Source organism: Macaca fascicularis, chromosome 2 (genome assembly GCF_037993035.2).
Source record: "Macaca fascicularis isolate 582-1 chromosome 2, T2T-MFA8v1.1".
Lineage (NCBI taxonomy): Eukaryota > Metazoa > Chordata > Mammalia > Primates > Cercopithecidae > Macaca > Macaca fascicularis.
In genome coordinates this window covers 148,548,369-148,565,857 of record NC_088376.1, presented here as the reverse complement: position 1 = coordinate 148,565,857, position 17,489 = coordinate 148,548,369, and the positions used below count along the sequence as shown (strand labels likewise).

The following is a 17,489-nucleotide window of genomic DNA, read 5'->3' as shown; positions in this document are numbered from 1 at the left end:
CAGCTCACTGCAAGCTCCGCCTCACGGGTTCACGCCATTCTCCTGCCTCAGCCTCCCTAGTAGCTGGGACTACAGGTGCCCACCACCTCGCCCGGCTAGTTTTTTTGTATTTTTTATGAGAGACAGGGTTTCACCGGGTTAGCCAGGATGGTCTCGATCTCCTGACCTCGTGATCCGCCCATCTTGGCCTCCCAAAGTGCTTGGGATTACAGGCTTGAGCCACCGCGCCCGGCCTCTTTTCTTTTTTTTTGAGCGCAGTGATGCAATCTCAGCTCACTGCAACCTCCGTCTCCCAGGTTCCACAGATTCTCCTGTCTCAGCCTCCCAAGTACCTGGGATTACAGGCATATGCAACCACACCAGCTAATTTTTGTATTTTTAGTAGAGACGGGGTTTCGCCATGTTGGCCAGGTTGGTCTTGAGCTCCCGACCTCAGGTGATCCACCCACCTCGGCCTCCCAAAGTGCTGGGATTACAGGTGTGAGCCACCATGCCCAGCCTGTTTTCTTTATATCTTTTTATATTTAAGGAATTCTAATAAATATATATATATATATTTATTTATTTATTTATTTATATTTGAGGCAAAATCTCACTCTGTTGCCCAGGCTGGAGTGCAGTGGCACAGTGTCTGCTCACTGCAACCTCCGCCTCTGAGGTTCAAGTGATTCTTGTGCTTTAGCCTCCCTCTCGAGTAGCTGAGATTACAAGCATCGGCCACCACACCTGGCTAATTTTTTTAAATTATTTTTAGTAGAGATAGGGTTTCACCATGTTGGCCTAACCTCAAGTGATCTGTCCGCCTTAGCCTCCCAAAGTGCTGGTATTACAGGCACGAGCCACCGTTGCCTGGCCTCTAATACTAATAATAAACTTGATGACTCCCAGGGCCTGCCTTGTTGAGACACAGCCCCAACTTCCCACCCCACTTCTCTGGTGCCCTCTTCTGCCTGCCACCAACTACCTGCCACCCTTGGCCCATCACACCCTCTCACACATTTGCTGGCACATCTTATCTCCTCTGCTTGCCATGTCCTTGCCTCCATCCCATTTTGTGTTCCTACCTGTCTGTCAAGGCCCAATCTCCACTTTGACTGCCTCTCCACCTCTGCCCTCTGCTCCCGCTGAAGCCAGGTATACAACACAGATGGTGAGGTCTGCAGCAAACTGAAGAGCGCCTACACCCTCAGACGGGCAACTGCTCCTCACCTCTACTGGTGCCATTTGGTAGTAGAGCATCAGAGTTAGAGATTCTGTTTTTTTCCAAGTAAAACCAGAAATATTGAATTTAGTGCATTTTTCAACCATTCAGCAAGCACTTACTAAGCACTTACTCTGTGCCAGCAGGCACGGTTCTAGACCTGTGGGTTTAGCGTTCAATAAAAAAAACAAGGCTGGGTGTGGTGGCTCATGCCTGCAATTCCAGCACTTTGGGAGGCCAAGGCAGGAGGATCATTTGAGCCTAGGAGTTCAAGACCAGCCTGGGCAACATAGCGAGACCCCATCTGTACAAGAAAAATACAAAAATTAGCTGGGTGCAGTGACCCATGCCTGTAGTCCTAGCTACTCCAGGAGCTGAGACAGAAGGATTGCTTGAGTCTGGAAGGTCAAGGTCACAGTGAGCCGAGACTGTGCCACTGCACTTCAGCCTGTGGAGATCCTCCAACCTTTTGGAGACGCTGTCTCCAAAAAAAGTAATAACAACATACAAGAACGTCTGCCTCCTGGAGCTCACACTCTAGCTGGTGAGGGAAGAGAAAACCAGGAGAAAGGTAAGACAAGTGAAATATGTATGTTAGAGAGTGATAACTGCCAAGGAGAAAAACAAGAAAAGGGGACATAAAGTGGGGAGGCGACGTCATTCAAGTCTTCAGTTCAAGGTAGGGACTTAGACTGGAGTTGTAACTTCTATTTTTTTTTTTTTTTTTTTGAGACGGAGTCTCACTCTGTCGCCCAGGCTGGAGTGCAGTGGCCAGATCTCAGCTCACTGCAAGCTCCGCCTCCCGGGTTTACGCCATTCTCCTGCCTCAGCCTCCCGAGTAGCTGGGACTACAGGCGCCCGCCACCTCGCCCGGCTAGTTTTTTGTATTTTTTAGTAGAGACGGGGTTTCACCGGGTTAGCCAGGATGGTCTCGATCTCCTGACCTCGTGATCCGCCCGTCTCGGCCTCCCAAAGTGCTGGGATTACAGGCTTGAGCCACCGCGCCCGGCCAACTTCTATTTTTTGAGACAGTCTCACTGTCGCCCAGGCTGGAGTGCAGTGGCGCCATCTTGGCTCACTTGCAACATCTGCCTCTCAGGTTCAAGCGACTCTCCTGCCTCAGTCTCCTGACAAGTTAGGATTACAGGCGTGTGCCACCACACCCAGCTAAAGTTTGTCTTTTTGGTAGAGACAAGGTTTCTCCATGTTGGCCAAGCTGGTTTTGAACTCCCAGCCTCAAGGGATCAGCCCACCTGAGCCTCCTAAAGTGCTGGGATTACAGGCGTGAGCCACCACACCCAGCCTGGAGTCATTAATTCTTAATGTGAATTGTCCCAAAATGTTAAACACTGTAAGGACCTAGCAGGTTACATCCAGTCCACAGACCAGCAGTTTTGCAATCTCTGGTTGTGAAGACCAGGACTGGAGTTGGGGGAGGAAAAAAAATTAGGAGGATAATGATATACCTTATGTCTTCAAACAGATTTACAATTTACAGAACGGTCACAGCTGTCATCCTTCTTTTACAGAAAGTGAAACTGCTACACGGCTTGTAAGTGGCAGAACCAGGATTCAAACTCAAGTTCTCCCTAACATCCTGGAAGCCAAGGGAAAAGGAGTAATGAAATATGAAAGTGAGAAACACAGTTGGCCGGGCATGGTGGCTCCTGCCTATAATCTCAGAACTTTGGGAGGCTGAGGCAGGCAGATCGCTCGAGCCCACAAGTTCAACAACAGCCTGGGCAACATGGCAGAAAAAACTCACCTCTACAAAAAATACAGAAAAATTAGCTGGGCATGGTGGTGCCTGCCTGTAGTCCCACCTACTTGGGAGGCTGAGGCAGGAAGATCACCTGAGCCTGGAGGTGAAGGATGCAGTGAGCCGAATGCACCACTGCACTTCAGCCTGGGTGACAGACAGGAGGGGAGGGGAGAGGAGGGGAGGGAAGCGGAGGGGGAAGGGGGAAGGGGGAAGGGGAGAGAAGGGAGAAAAAAAAAAAAGGGAGAAAGTGAGAAACACTCTTAAAGGCTGGAGGACCTAAGATGGATCAACATCACCGAGGATGAGTTTCAGCAGGTGATAGCTGGCTCTAAAGGTAAGAAGTAGGTAGACCCTAGGCATAAGATAAGAGACAAACCACCTGACTTCAAAAAGGGAAGAGTTCGTTCCTCCTAGAAGCACCGCTTGGTGAACTGTGCATCTCCAAAGGAAAGAAGGAAAGGTAAGGGGAGATGTTGCTCCAGTCCTATCACCAGTAGCCTGAAGGATTTCAACAGCTCCTCACCAGCTTGCTGTCTTCTCCCTCCTACCTTTTCTCTGCAGCATGCCAGAGGAGCTCTAAAATGCAAACCCTACCACTTCAGCATTGGCTTAGAACCCTTCCAGGGCTCCGTATTTGCCTACAGAATAATCCCCACCCCTAAGCTCATCAGGAACCCTTCGCAGGCTAGCCCCAACCTTCCTGTCTAGCCTCATCTCCCACCTTCCTCCAAATTTGCTCCAAGTGTCCAGCGAATGCAGACAAACATGGATGAGAGGAGGGCCAGCAGTGCCCCAAGCACCCCAGACAAGCAGCATTTCCTGACATTTTGGGCACGTATTGCTCCCTCTGTCCAAAATGTCCTGTCCTCCTCCTTGTCCATTAGTAAGACTCAGTGTCACCTCTTCTGCGAGGACCTTCCTGATGGTCAGTTGCTCATTCCCCCGCCCCTTGGGCACTCCAAACCCATCCCTGTTACAGCACTCCACTCACTGCCCTGTGGTGAGTGACTTTTCAGTCTATGAAGCATGGCCTGATTGTCCTTGGCACCAACAGCACCTAGCCTGGTGTTCCACATGAGCACTGGATGTGTGCCAAGTGAAAATGCAGGAAAGGGGATGCGCAAAAGCTCTATCACTCGAGAGCCTTGATACCCAGTGCTTTACTGTGCTTGGGCTGACTCACCCTGCAGAAAGTTCAAGGGAGGAACCTTGGCACCTTCATCTTGCCACCCCTACATCAGATGCCAGGCTGGGACAGAGAAGGTGCTCCCAGAGGCAGCAGTGCAAAGAACACTGGCTTTGAAGTTGGACTGATCTGATATTACCCCACAGCTCGGCCACTTACCAGCTGCATGGCCTTGGTCAGCTTATTTAACCTTTCTGAATCTCATTTGCCCAGTGCCTACACAGAGCAGGTGCTTAAATATTTTTTAATTGATATGAAGATGTTTACTAACAGATATGTAGAGATAATACCACCTACTTCACAACACTCTTGGGATCATGTGACAGTCCATAGGTCAAACATCGAGAATCACAGTTGATCAAGCCTTATCGTACATGCTCAAATTTTCCCTTCCATTCTTCCTACTCCAAATTGAATGTAGACATTTAGATGTCATAGCAAAAATAATCTTTACTACATGTAGATGCTCATCACACAGTTAATCTTCTCTATAAACAGTAAATGAAGATCATCAGCTAACATAAAACGTCTACAACTGTCCTGGAGGTAGGAAGGGAACGATGTGAGCTCAGCCAGCAGGGATCTCTACCAATTCTAAAATGAGTCTAAGACCTTCCCCTTGGAATATTCTGGGACCTAGCACAGAGAAAGATGTGTTAAAGGCTGGTAGGAGAAGGGAACAAAGTCAACTGTGTAACCCTCAAAGTTTACAGAGCAAGGCCAGGCACAGTAGCTCATGCCTGCAATCCCAGCACTTTGGGAGCCACGGTGGGAGGACTGCCTAACCCCAGGAGATTGAGACCAACCTGGGCAACATAGGTAGACTTTCGTCTTTACAAAACAAAAAATCAGCCAGGCAGGCCGAGCGCAGTGGCTCATGCCTATAATCCCAGCACTCTGGGAGGCCTAGGCGGGCAGATCACAAGGTCAGGAAATTCAGACCAGACCATCCTGGCTAACATGGTGAAATCCCATCTCTACTAAAAATACAAAAAAATTAGCCGGGCATGGGAGCGTGCACCTGTAGTCCCAGTTGCTGGGGAGGCTGAGGCAGGAGAATGGTGTAAACCCAGGAGGCGGAGCTTGCAGTGAGCCAAGATTGCACCACTGCACTCCAGCCTGGGTGACAGAGCAAGACTCTGTCTCAAAAGTAAAATAAAGGCCGGGAGCGGTGGCTCAAGCCTGTAATCCCAGCACTTTGAGAGGCCAAGACGGGCGGATCACGAGGTCAGGAGATCGAGACCATCCTGGCTAACACGGTGAAACCCCGTCTCTAATAAAAAATACAAAAAACTAGCCGGGTGTGGTGGCGGGCGCCTGTAGTCCCAGCTATTTGGGAGGCTGAGGCAGGAGAATGGCGTAAACCCGGGAGGCAGAGCTTGCAGTGAGCTGAGATCTGGCCACTGCACTCCAGCCTGGGGGACAGAGCGAGACTCCATCTCAAAAAAAAAATAAAGGCCGGGCGCGGTGGCTCAAGCCTGTAATCCCAGCACTTTGGGAGGCCGAGACGGGCGGATCACGAGGTCAGGAGATCGAGACCATCCTGGCGAACACGGTGAAACCCCGTCTCTACTAAAAAATACAAAAAACTAGCCGGGCGAGGCGGCGGGCGCCTGTAGTCCTAGCTACTCGGGAGGCTGAGGCAGGAGAATGGCGTAAACCCGGGGGGCGGAGCTTGCAGTGAGCTGAGATCCGGCCACTGCACTCTAGCCCGGGTGACAGAGCCAGACTCCGTCTCAAAAAAAAAAAAAATAAATAAATAAAATAAAATAAAATAAAATAAAATAAAATAAAATAAATAAAATAAAATAAAATAAATAAATAAATAAATAAAAAATAAAATAAAATAAAATAAATAAATGAGCCAGGCAGGGTTACACATGCCTGTAGTTCCAGCTACTTGAGAGGCTGAGGCAGGAGGATCGCTTGAGCCCAGGAAGTTGAGCTGCAGTGAGCTATGATCATGGCAGTGCACTCAGGCCTGGGTGACAGAGCAAGACCCTGTTTTTTAAAAAAAAAAAAAAAAAAAAAAAGGTTACAGAGCCAACACAGGAGAGTGGTGAGAGGACTCTAGAAGGACCTGAAGACGAACGTGCTTTTTGTGAGAACTCCTCGGCTGTGCTTGCTGAAGGACTTAGGACCAGGACAAACAAGTTCACAGATGACTGCAGAGCAAGGGAGGAAGAGGTACAGATGAAGGTGGAAGGTAAGAGGTGTTCTGTAATTCCTCAAAATGAATCAAGTACTGTACACTTGGTTTTTAAACTGACAAACATATGCTCCAGGAAGAGACCTCAGCAGTCCTAGAGATGGACAATCAGCATAATATAAAAATCTTCGGCCGGACGCAGTGGCTCAAGCCTGTAATCCCAGCACTTTGGGAGGCCGAGACGGGCGGATCACGAGGTCAGGAGATCGAGACCATCCTGGCTAACACGGTGAAACCCCGTCTCTACTAAAAAATACAAAAACTAGCCCGGCGTGGTGGCGGGCGCCTGTAGTCCCAGCTACTCGGGAGGCTGAGGCAGGAGAATGGCGTGAACCCAGGAGGCGGAGCTTGCAGTGAGCTGAGATCCGGCCACTGCACTCCAGCCTGGGCGACAAAGCGAGACGCCATCTCAAAAAAAAAAAAAAAAATCTTCACAAGAGTGATGTTTCTACAATGCAATTTCCTTTTCTGTGTAGAGCCTTGTATAAATTCTAATTGCTTAGAAGACAATCCAGCTGGTACAGTGGCTCATGCCTCTAATCCCAGTGCTTTGGGAGGACAAGGTGAGAGGACAGCTTGAGCCCAGGAGTTTGAGACCAGCCTGGGCGACAGAGCGAGACCTTCATCTCTATTAAAAAAAAAAAAATTTTTTTTTTTTTTTTTTTTTTGAGACTGAGTCTCGCTGTAGCCCAGGCTGGAGTACAGTGGCTTGATCTTGGCTTACTGCAAGCTCTGCCTCCCAGATTCATGCCATTCTCCTGCCTCAGCCTCCCAAGTGGCCGGGAACACAGGCACCTGCCACCACACCCAGCTAATTTTTTTTTGTATTTTTAGTAGAGACGGGGTTTCACTGTGTTAGCCAGGGGTGGTCTCGATCTCCTGACCTCATGATCCGCCCGCCTTGACCTCCCAAAGTGCTGGGATTACAGGCGTGAGCCACTGCACCCGGCCCCAAAAAAATTTTTTTAATCTGCAGGGTGTGGTGGCACATGCCCATATTCTCACCTATTTAAGAAGACTGATCCCAGGAGTTCAAGGCTACAGTGAACCATGATTGTGCCACTGCACTCCAGCCAAATAGTTTCAAAAAAATAAAATAAGTTTTTAAAAAAAGAATACAATTGGCCAGGCCTGGTGGCTCACACCTGTAATCCCAACACTTTGGGAGGCTGAGACAGGCAGACCACTTGAGGTCAGGAGTTCGAGACCAGCCTGGCCAACCAGGCGAAACCCTATCTCCACTAAAAATACAAAGATTAGCTGGGCATGGGCACACCTGTAGTCCCAGCTACTTGGAAGGCTGAGGCAGGAGAACTGTTTGAACCCGGGTGGTGGAGGTTGCAGTTAGCAGAGATCACGCCACTGCACTCTATCTTGGGTGATACAGTAAGACTCTGTCTCAAAAAAAAAAACAAAGAATACAATTCTAAGGGAATTGTCCCTTAGAATAAAATCCATTGCCCTTAGGATAAAATCCAAATTCCCTTGGCTACTAAAACCTTGCTGCAGTCCGCCCCCTACCTCACTCTCCAGCCTCCTGGGCTCACTGCTCCATCATACCACATTGTAGGCAGTCATGTGACCACCCCTCCAGTCCTCCCACCAGACTGCTCCCTAGAAGCTCATCACTCCCAGACCCAACAGTGCTTGGTGTGCAATAACCCTCAAGTGCTTATATTGAAACCATTAAATTGGGTTCTTGCAAAACAAGGCTCCTTTAGCCTTAATGAGAGAAAGGTGGGTCCATCCTACAATCAGACCCACCCAGATTAGAGACCACATCCTCAAACCCGAGTTCCAGATCTTTAGGACAGCCAGGGATTCAGCACACCTGAAAGACTATGTAAAATAAATTTCCTGCCTCTCCCAGTACCAGGTTTCACTCTATCTATAAATTGTCAGTGAAGCTAAATTTAATCAATTGGTATTATTTTATGTTGTACCCAAGTCTACTGAAACTGTATCAAGAAGGAGCAAAGTCCCATACTTACCTGATTTGAGACAGATTCAGCATTCCTACGCTAGAGACAGGGCTTTTCAACTCACCATTATTTGTGAATTTAAAAAGAAAAAATCCACACACCCACACAAAAGTTCAGACAGTGAGGTCCACAATGAAAAAACCAGGGACACTTAGCCTATGAGTCCCCAAAACAAAGTGAAATACAGCCTCCTTTCTCAGCTACACAAAAGAAACCACCAAGGCTAGGCTTAAAAACAAACCCATATTCCTTAGGGCCTGTTTTAATTGCTTTGTAAAATAATTTTCTCTAGAGGCAGCCCATCTCATCCCAAATAAAACTGTTTCTCCATTCTCCTCCACAGGCAGAACCTCTCACTTCTTAAGATCCAGAGCTTCAAAACCTAGGATGCAAACTCTAAGGGGAAAGTGATCTGTTTTGTTAGTAAAGAATCCCAAACACCTAGAACATTGCCCGGCACAAACTAAACCCTCAACACCTATTTGTTGTGTTGATTGAGTAGATGAGCTAAATGTATCTTCTCTGTGAAGCACTCCTTGGCCTGCTCCAAGTACTTATGAAACCCTCTTGCATGTTTCCATTAGGGAACTAACAATTTAACCTCCAAAAAAAAAAAAAAATAGCACCACCAAGCAAAACCCCAACATGCTGGAAACCATGACTTTGGAAGAGAACTACACCAAGAACCACAATTCTTGGTTCTGTGATTCAGAGTGGTTCAAAGTACAAGGACACACAATTCTTTAAACTGACAACTAAAATAAATACATCCTTCTCTTGAACACATAATCCACCTTCTACTGCAGTGATTCTCCAACGGGGCTGCACGTTTACAATAACCTGGGGAGCACTGAAAAATCTGGAAGCCCAGACCACACCTCAGACCAACAAATCAGTTTCTCTGAGGTAGGAGGTAGGCCCAAGTATTTTAAAGCTTTCCAAGTAGTTCCAAAGTGCTGCCGAATTTGAAAACTACCTCTCTACTTAACTTCAGGCCACGCCCCTGGAAGACTGCTTGGTCTTCGAGTTGGGTGGAGCGGACTTCCAGGAAGATCCTCCAGACCTTCAAGAATGTGATGTTTTACAGTCTCCTTCCATCAAAATTCCCATCCCCAACCTCTCAAGCCATGTGGAAGCGGTTTCACAGATTGCAAAGCGTGGAAGCCACCTACCTTAAGGCTGCAGGCTTCCTCCTCTAGAGAAGCCATTTCTTCTAAAGAGGCGTTGGCAGGACGCAGAGGGGATCCCCCTGAAGACAGGAACCCCCCAGTGCTTCGAATCAGGCAGCCTTTGGAGGCGGTCCCGCCCACACCTGGGCCCAAGAAATGGGGGGAGGAGGAGGAGGAGGAGGAGTTATTTCTGCGGCGGGATGAGCCCCAGGATAACCTCCGCGAGCAAGCCACATCGTCCTCCTTCTGGGCTTTCAGGCGCTTGGGGGTGCCGGGCCCTCCAGAACGCGATGCAGACCTCTGAGCTGGCTGGCTGGAGGGGGCCACATCACAGGGCTCCCGGAGGCAGCTGCGCTTGCTGGGACACCCTTCCGACGTGCTGCTCCAGTTGTGCTTGACCTTGCCCCGCTCGGACGCCATGGGCACCTGCAAGGTACAGGGGGCCTGGATTCCAACACCACCCTTCCTGGCGGTCCCACCTCAGATTCCCACCGCCCCCCCGCCCAGGGGGAGGGCAAGACACAAGGGCAGAGCCACAGGCTAGCCTCACTGACCTTTCCCTCTTCTTTCCACTGCCCATCACAGTTCTCAAGGTTTCAGAAATGCCAAACCGAGTCGGAGAAGTCAAAGCGATCCAAAATTTACTAAAGGCTTCCGTTGGTTTCCAAGTCCACAACGTGCTTTTGAGATCACGAAGCGCTTCACTTTGCACAGCCCTACTTCGAGGACGCCTAAGCGCTTCCGGGGCTACAAAGCGCTTTGATCAGTTTGCAATATAAAGCCCTTCAGAACTGTAAAAGCGCTTCAGAAGACCACATGGCGCTTCAAGAACCACACATGGCTGCCCCACCGGCAGCCCTGGGGCCAGGCGCTCAGTCCCTAGGCCAGGGTCAGACTGGGCGCCGCAGCCCGCCCTGCTCCTGCGGCCCGACCAGACCCGGGCCGGAAGGGGCCCGAGCGGCCCCCTCGGGAGCTGGCAGCGCCCCTATCCGCCAACTCAGGACGCCCCCGGCCGGCTGCCGCCGCTGTCCCGCCGGGCAGCCCGCCGCCTGCCCCAGCCCTACAACCCCGCCCCACCCGGCCTCCGCCCGAGCTGCGACCACTCCGGCCTCCGTGGCGCCCGCCCTCCGGAACGAGCCCTGCGGCCCGCAGGCCGGAGAGCGGCAGGGGCGGGGCCTGCGCCAAACGGAAGGCGCCCATTGCCCGACCCGGCAAGGGGCGGGACTCCGAGCAAGACGGAGCCCGTCTCGTAGCCAAGCGGCTTAGAGTCGGGGCGGTTCGCCTTAGGAAGCTCGTCCATTGGTCAGAAGCCAGAAGGGGCGGAGCCACTCACGTGGGCTTGAACAGCGGGAAGCTGAGGCCAGCCAACTGTGCAGGCAGGCAGCGTCCGTGGACGCGCTTAAGTTAACGCCGTTCCCCTCAGCGTCGGCCCCTGTGCCGGAAGCTTTCAGACCTGCATTCGCTCATCGAGCCAAAGCAAGCCGTATGCTGAGCATTGTCACCCCACTTTATAGAGCAGAAAACTGTGGCTCAGAGAGACCAAGTGACACACCCAGAAAGGGGAAGAATTGGAAGCCACCAAAAAAAAAAAAAAAAAAAAAAAAGACTACACAAAAACGTGGACTATCCGCCTGGTGAAAAATATTAAAGACGGCTGGGAGCGGTGGCTCACGCCTGCAATCTCAGCACTTTGGGAGACCGAGGCGGGAGAATGGCTTGAGCTCAGGAGTTAGAGACCAGCCTGGCCAACATGGTGCGACCCCCTATCTCTACAAAAAATAAAATTAGCTGGGCGTGGTGCCAGTTATTCAGGCTGAGGTGGGAGGATCACTTGAGCCCGGGAGGTCGGAGCTGCAGTGAGCTATGATCGCGCCACTGCACCCCAGCCTGGAGGACAGAGCAAGACCCTGTCTCAAAAAAAAAAAAGAAAAAAGAAAAGAAAAAATCAAAGACAAGGTACAAATTTAGAAAAATACTCGAAACATATGACAAAGGGCCGATATTCGATGTAGCAATTCTCCCAAAATAATAACTTAGTATTAAGACTGGCAAAGGAGGCTGGGTCCAGTGGCACACGTCTGTAATCCCAGCACTTTGGGAGGCCGAGGCGGGTGAATCGCTTGAGGCTAAGAGTTCGAGACCAGTGTGTGCAATATGGCAAAATCCTGTCTCTAGTGAAACACAAAAATTAGCCACTTGTGGAGGTGTACATGTGTAGTCCCAGTTACTCGGGAGGCTGAGGTGGAAGGATCCCTTGAGCCTGGGAAGTCGAGGGTCCAGTGAGCCAAGATTATGCCACTGCACTCAGGAGACAAAGTGAGACCCCCATCTCAGGGAAAAAGAAAAAAAAAAAAAAGGCAAAGGAAGCAATGAACAAAAACAAGTTATCAAACACTCTTAAAAATAAGAAAGATGTGGCCGGGCGCGGTGGCTCAAGCCTGTAATCCCAGCACTTTGGGAGGCCGAGACGGGCGGATCACGAGGTCAGGAGATCGAGACCATCCTGGCTAACACGGTGAAACCCCGTCTCTATTAAGAAATACAAAAAAAACTAGCCGGGCGAGGTGGCGGGCGCCTGTAGTCCCAGCTACTTGGGAGGCTGAGGCCGGAGAATGGCGTGAACCCGGGAGGCGGAGCTTGCAGTGAGCTGAGATCCGGCCACTGCACTCCAGCCTGGGTGACAGAGCGAGACTCCGTCTCAAAAAAAAAAAAAAAAAAAAGAAAGATGGCTCCACCTCAGCCATTAAAAAAGTACATATGGCCGGGCGTGGTGGCTCACGGCTGTAATACCAGCACTTTGGGAGGCCACCAGACGGGCGGATCACGAGGTCAGGAGATGGAGACCATTCTGGCTACCACTGTGAAACCCCATCTCTACTAAAAATACAAAAAACAGCCGGGCGTGGTAGCGGGCACCTGTAGTCCCAGCTACTCAGGAGGCTGAGGCAGGAAAATGGCGTGAACCCAAGAGGCGGAGCTTGCAGTGAGGTGAGATCGTGTCACTGCACTCCAGCCTGGGCGACAAAGCGAGACTCCATCTAAAAAAAAAAAAAAATTAAAAAAATAAAAAGTACATATAAAATTATAATTTTCCACTCGTTAGATTGACAATAATCAAAAAGCAAGATAATATACCTTGTGGCTGAGGATGTGAGGAAATGCACTCCCATACATCCGTGATGAACGTGTGAATTGATACAATCTCCTTGGAAGGTGGCCTTGTCTGTAGTAGCTGGAATGAAAACAAAACTTCAATCCTTATCAGTAGGAGGTAGTTATATACATTAAGGAATATCCATACAATGGAATGTAAGGCAAAAAGAATGAAGTCATCTAAACTCACTGTTGAGGAGCAATGGCCAAGAAAGACATGAAAAAACAAAGGACCTAGAAAAAAAAGCATGAACAAAATACATGTGTGGCTAAATAGAAAGGAGTGGCATACAAAGATAAATGTGGCTTTTTTTTTTCAAATGCCTGAGGGTAACCACTTTGTGTGTTTGTTTCTAACAGCTTTAAGATATAATTTATATACCATAAAGTTTACTCATTTAAAGTGTATGAGCAGCAGGCATGGTGGCTCATGCCTGTAATCCCAGCACTTTGGGAGGCCGAGGTGGGCAGATCACAAGGTCAGGAGTTCAAGACCAGCCTCACCAACATGGTGAAATCCCATCTCTAATAAAAAGAAATGCAAAAATTAGTAGGGCATGGTGGTGCACGCCTGTAATCCCAGCTTTTCAGGAGGCTGAGGCAGTAGAATTGCTTGAATCTGGGAGGCGGAGGTTGCAGTGAGCCAAGATCGCGCCATTGCACTCCAGCCTAGGCAACAGAGCGAGACTCTGTCTCAAAAAAAAAAAGAAGGGTATATGACCAGCTGGTCTGGTGGCTCACTCCTATAATTTCAGCAAGACTGTAATCTAGTTTGTCTTGATAGATTTGCCTATTCTGACAAAATTAAAAATGGAATCATACAATATGTGACTTGCTTTTGCTTACCATGATCTCTAGGTTCATCCGTGTTGTAACATGTGTCAGTATGTTTGAAATGCTTGTTTCCCGGTGCTGTAAAGAAATAGCACTTGAACATTAATTTTCTCAGCAAGGTCATTTTTATACTTTCTGCAGAAAGGGTACACTCACCAGCAGTTTTGCCACAAGAGTACACCGAACAAAGGAGCCAGGGTCATTTATAACCTGACATATCCACCCTACTGCTGTGTCCAGTTTTCCCATAGACGGAACAGGACTTCACATTCTGTATTTGTCTTGATTGGCTAGCAACTTAAAACTTTTTAAAAGAGGCAAAGGCAGAGGAGAACAAAGGAAGGAGGAAGTAACTTGTGGAATGCTGAGAAAGGTAAAAACACTTTCAAATAAGGAAGAGAAACAGGCTATAACTTGATGCTTGCTTGGACCAGTATAACCATGCCAGGGCAAATATTTAGGCTAAACTGTGGGAGCTAAGAACATAAAGTACATTGATTTCTTTAGTATGGCTGGCAGATATTTAAGAATGTTAGCACAGGCCTTTGAATAAATTTTGCTTCTAAGAGAAGTTACTATTTATTCCTAATTAGACAGGGAGGAAAGCCTTTGAAGAGGAACCTCTACTTTACTTTTCACAAGCACTTAATTCTTTTCTATGGCTGAATATTCCATTTTATGAATAGACCACATTTCATTTATCCACTCATCAGTTGATGAATATTTGGGTTGTTTCTATTTTTTGGCTATTACGATTCATGCTGTTATAAACACTGGTATGGAGGCCTTTGTGTGGACATGTTTTCATTTCTCTTGGGTAGATACCTAGGGGTAGAATTGCTAGGTCATATGGAAACTCTTTTACCTTTTAAGGAAGTGCCAAACTGTTTTCCAAAGTGCTCACCATTTTCAATTCCCACCAACAGTGTGTGTGGCTCCAGTTTCTCCACATCACGGCCGACACTTGTTTTTGTCTTTTTTATTATAGCTATCCTAGTGAATGTGAAGTGGCATCTCATAGAGGTTTTGATTTGTATTTCCCTGATGACTAATTAAGTTGAGCATCACCTCCGTTTTCCATCACCTCTGGAAGGATACTCCAACCTAGTGACAGTGGTTGCCTTTGGGAAGAAGAAACTGGAGACTAAGATCCCATTGAGAAAAAGCCTGCCTTCTCACCATGGAAACTTTGTACTGTTTGGGTTTTTAAATCCTCTATTAACCTAAAAAATAATAATAATTCAGGGCTTCCCTATGGGGGATCCACGAAAAGACATCATGGTGCCTGTGAAGGTCTGGAATTCAAGTACTCAGAATGCATATGTATGTATGTCTGTATGTAGCAGAGGTCTAGAGCTTTCATCCAAGTCCCAAGGGGATTCACTGACGTCTCCAAAAATACATAAAATCCTACTCTAGAAATATAAGTATATCTGGATAACCAGGAACCTATTGGTGTCAGCCCTCTATTGCTCAAACAGCCCTGGAAACACCCTGCTTATAATTGTAAGGTGTTCGCAACAGGCCAGGTCCCATTTGGGGCACAAAATGCACATTCACCTTGAATCCTCACAGATACCAGAGCTGAAGACAGGGCTGTCTGTATAGATCACTGTCCATCTGGACTGGGATCCAGCTCAGCTACATCACACATCAAGCCAAAGCTCTCCTTACTGGGGAGCTGCTAAATGCTTTCACCAGGCAGGACCCACCCGACAACAGCCCTACGCGATAGGTACTTTTTCTTTTTCCCATTGTACAGATGAGGAAACAAGAGCCTCAGAGTAACTCCCTAACTGGGCCCAAGGTCATGCAGCTATTAACAGTCAACAGTAAGAGCCAGGATCCTAGCTCTTGGCTACCCCATTCTCAAGGATGCAGAGTGCCTTCTCTAAACAAATTCTTCCAGACATAAACTAATTACAAGTTGTCTGTTGACTTTACAAACATATTTTTATTATATAAAAAGAAATTACTATAGAATTACTTTAAATAGGACATTTCTCCCAGTGAATTTAAAATAGCATCTGTTTCACAAAAATATTTGCAACATGCCTTTTCAGATATATACTCACTGAATAATCATTAGGTACATGGCAGAAATACACATTTAATACCTTTTTTATTTTATAAAACAGGACAAGTGCATTTTCCAAGCGCTTCTATAGCCACTGTCTCATCTGTTCCTCCCAACAGCCCAGGGATGAAGAACAAGCAGGTGTTATCTTACTTACAAAGAAACTGAGGTCCCAAAAATTAAATTGACTTAATTAGCAGCAGAATCAGACATGAAATACATTCTCCTGATTCTTCATCATCCAGCCATAAATAACACATATTCTCAGCCAGGCATGGTAGCTCAAGCCTGTAATCCCAACACTTTCATAGGCCAAGGTGGGCGGATCACAAGGTCAGTAGTTCGAGACCAGCCAATATGGCCAATATGGTGAAACCCCGACTCTACTAAAAATACAAAAATTAGCCAGGCGTAGCGGCAAGTGCCTATAGTCCCATCTACTCGGGAGGCTGAGGCAGGAGAATTGCTTGAACCTTAGAGGCAGAGGTTGCAGTGAGCTGAGATCGTGCCACTGCACTCCAGCCTGGGTGACAGAGTGACCCAGGTGACAGTATTTTTTAACGGAGCTTTTATTTTGAGAATATGTGGGGTTTGTTTTGTTTCGTTTTGTTTTGTTTTTACAAATTCTCATATTCTCAAAATAAAAGCTCCATTAAAAAATACTAACATTAGTGGGATGGGAAGATAAGGTGCCAGGCAGTGAATGAATAAATATGTGAGTTGCAAGATTTCTAATACAGGCAGTGGAAGGCCTGCAGACCTCTTCGCCAGGTGTCTGACATTTGTAGAACCTGAGACCCAGAGAGGTGAGTCAAGAACTCCACTGAGACACAAGTTGAAAGTCTTTCAGGCCAGGTACGGTGGCTCCCAACTGTAATTCCAGTACTTTGGGAGTCTGAGGTGGGAGGATTGCTTGAGCCCAGGACTTCAAGACCAGCCTGGACAACATAGCGAGACCCCATCTTTACAAAAAAATTAAAATAAAAACTAAAAAAGTCTTTCAGAGCATGCAAGCTTGCAGGCTGTCAGCAAATACGATCCAGAGATCTTAGCTCTGGAAAATGCTATGGCATTGCAGAACTGCCAGTGGTAGGGGGACAAGAGCTGCTGAGGTAATGGAATCTGCTGGGGTGGTTATCATCACACACTCCCCGGAACCACAAAATCAACCACATCCTGGGCCCATGTACAGGGTTTCTGCTTCAGTCTCCTCTGATCCCCTGCTCTGACTAACAAAGCCCAGAAAGGAAGAGATTTCATAGATTTTTGTGTCTCTGAAAGCTGAGGGCCCTTCTCTCCCAACTCATTCCAGTGAAATGAAGTTTCCCTCCCACCCATGACAGCTGATGTTTTGTTGTGTGTTTCCTGGTAGATCTTGGATTCTGCCTCAGACCTTTTTCTTCATCTGATGCTCATCGTTCCAACTGAGGACAAGGGTCCTCAGCTGTGTTCCAGTCATCAGGGGCCAAAGAGCTCAATGCTGTCCAGTTTCTCCTCTTTGTAGAGCAGAATATTCTCCATCAGTTTCCTTTTGGCCTCATTGATCTCAATTTGCCACGAAGTCTCTGTAGCTGATGTTCAACAGAAAGCAAACAAGAGCAACTTGAATGAAAATTACCATTATTTTAATTCTTAGATTCACTTAACTCAGATTTCTGAATCAGGACCTGAGTGTAATGAGCATTTCTTTTCTTTTTTCTCTTTTTTCTTTCTTTCTTTTTTTTTTAATTGAGACAGGGTCTCACTCTGTTGCCCAGGCTGGAGTGCAATGGCACCATTTTAGCTCAAGGCAACCTTGACCTCACAGGTTCAGGTGATCCTCCCACCTCAGTCTCCTGAGAGGCAGGGACTACAAGTGTACACAACCACACCTGGCTACTTTTTTTTTTTTTGAGATGGAGTCTCACTCTGTCGCC

At 47.8% G+C, this 17,489-nt stretch overlaps 2 protein-coding genes across 13 annotated transcripts in view; both read right to left on the bottom strand.

The window, feature by feature from the left end:
* TATDN2 (TatD DNase domain containing 2) overlaps positions 1–10,674 on the bottom strand; it is a 42,483-nt gene extending 31,809 nt beyond the window's left edge. For all 7 annotated transcript variants that reach the window (XR_006695822.3, XR_012431468.1, XR_012431469.1 and 4 more), the window contains exons 1-2: positions 10,064–10,674; positions 9,513–9,935 (exon numbers count right to left, since the gene is read on the bottom strand). Coding sequence is in view for 4 of the 7 variants with exons in the window: in XM_005547801.5 (XP_005547858.3) it covers positions 9,513–9,929 (417 nt within the window). In the remaining 3 variants the exon portion in view is untranslated. The remainder of the gene's footprint in view (positions 1–9,512; positions 9,936–10,063) is intronic.
* A 1,661-nt stretch (positions 10,675–12,335) lies between these two features.
* Positions 12,336–17,489, bottom strand: part of IRAK2 (interleukin 1 receptor associated kinase 2) — an 82,947-nt gene continuing 77,793 nt past the window's right edge. For 5 of the 6 annotated variants that reach the window (XR_012431470.1, XR_012431471.1, XM_015446262.4 and 2 more), the window contains one exon: positions 15,431–17,144. Coding sequence is in view for 4 of the 6 variants with exons in the window: in XM_015446262.4 (XP_015301748.3) it covers positions 17,032–17,144 (113 nt within the window). In the remaining 2 variants the exon portion in view is untranslated. Of the gene's footprint in view, positions 12,548–12,644; positions 12,742–13,508; positions 13,575–15,430; positions 17,145–17,489 lie in introns of those variants that run through there. The other variant, XM_065538981.2, reaches the window with a different exon arrangement.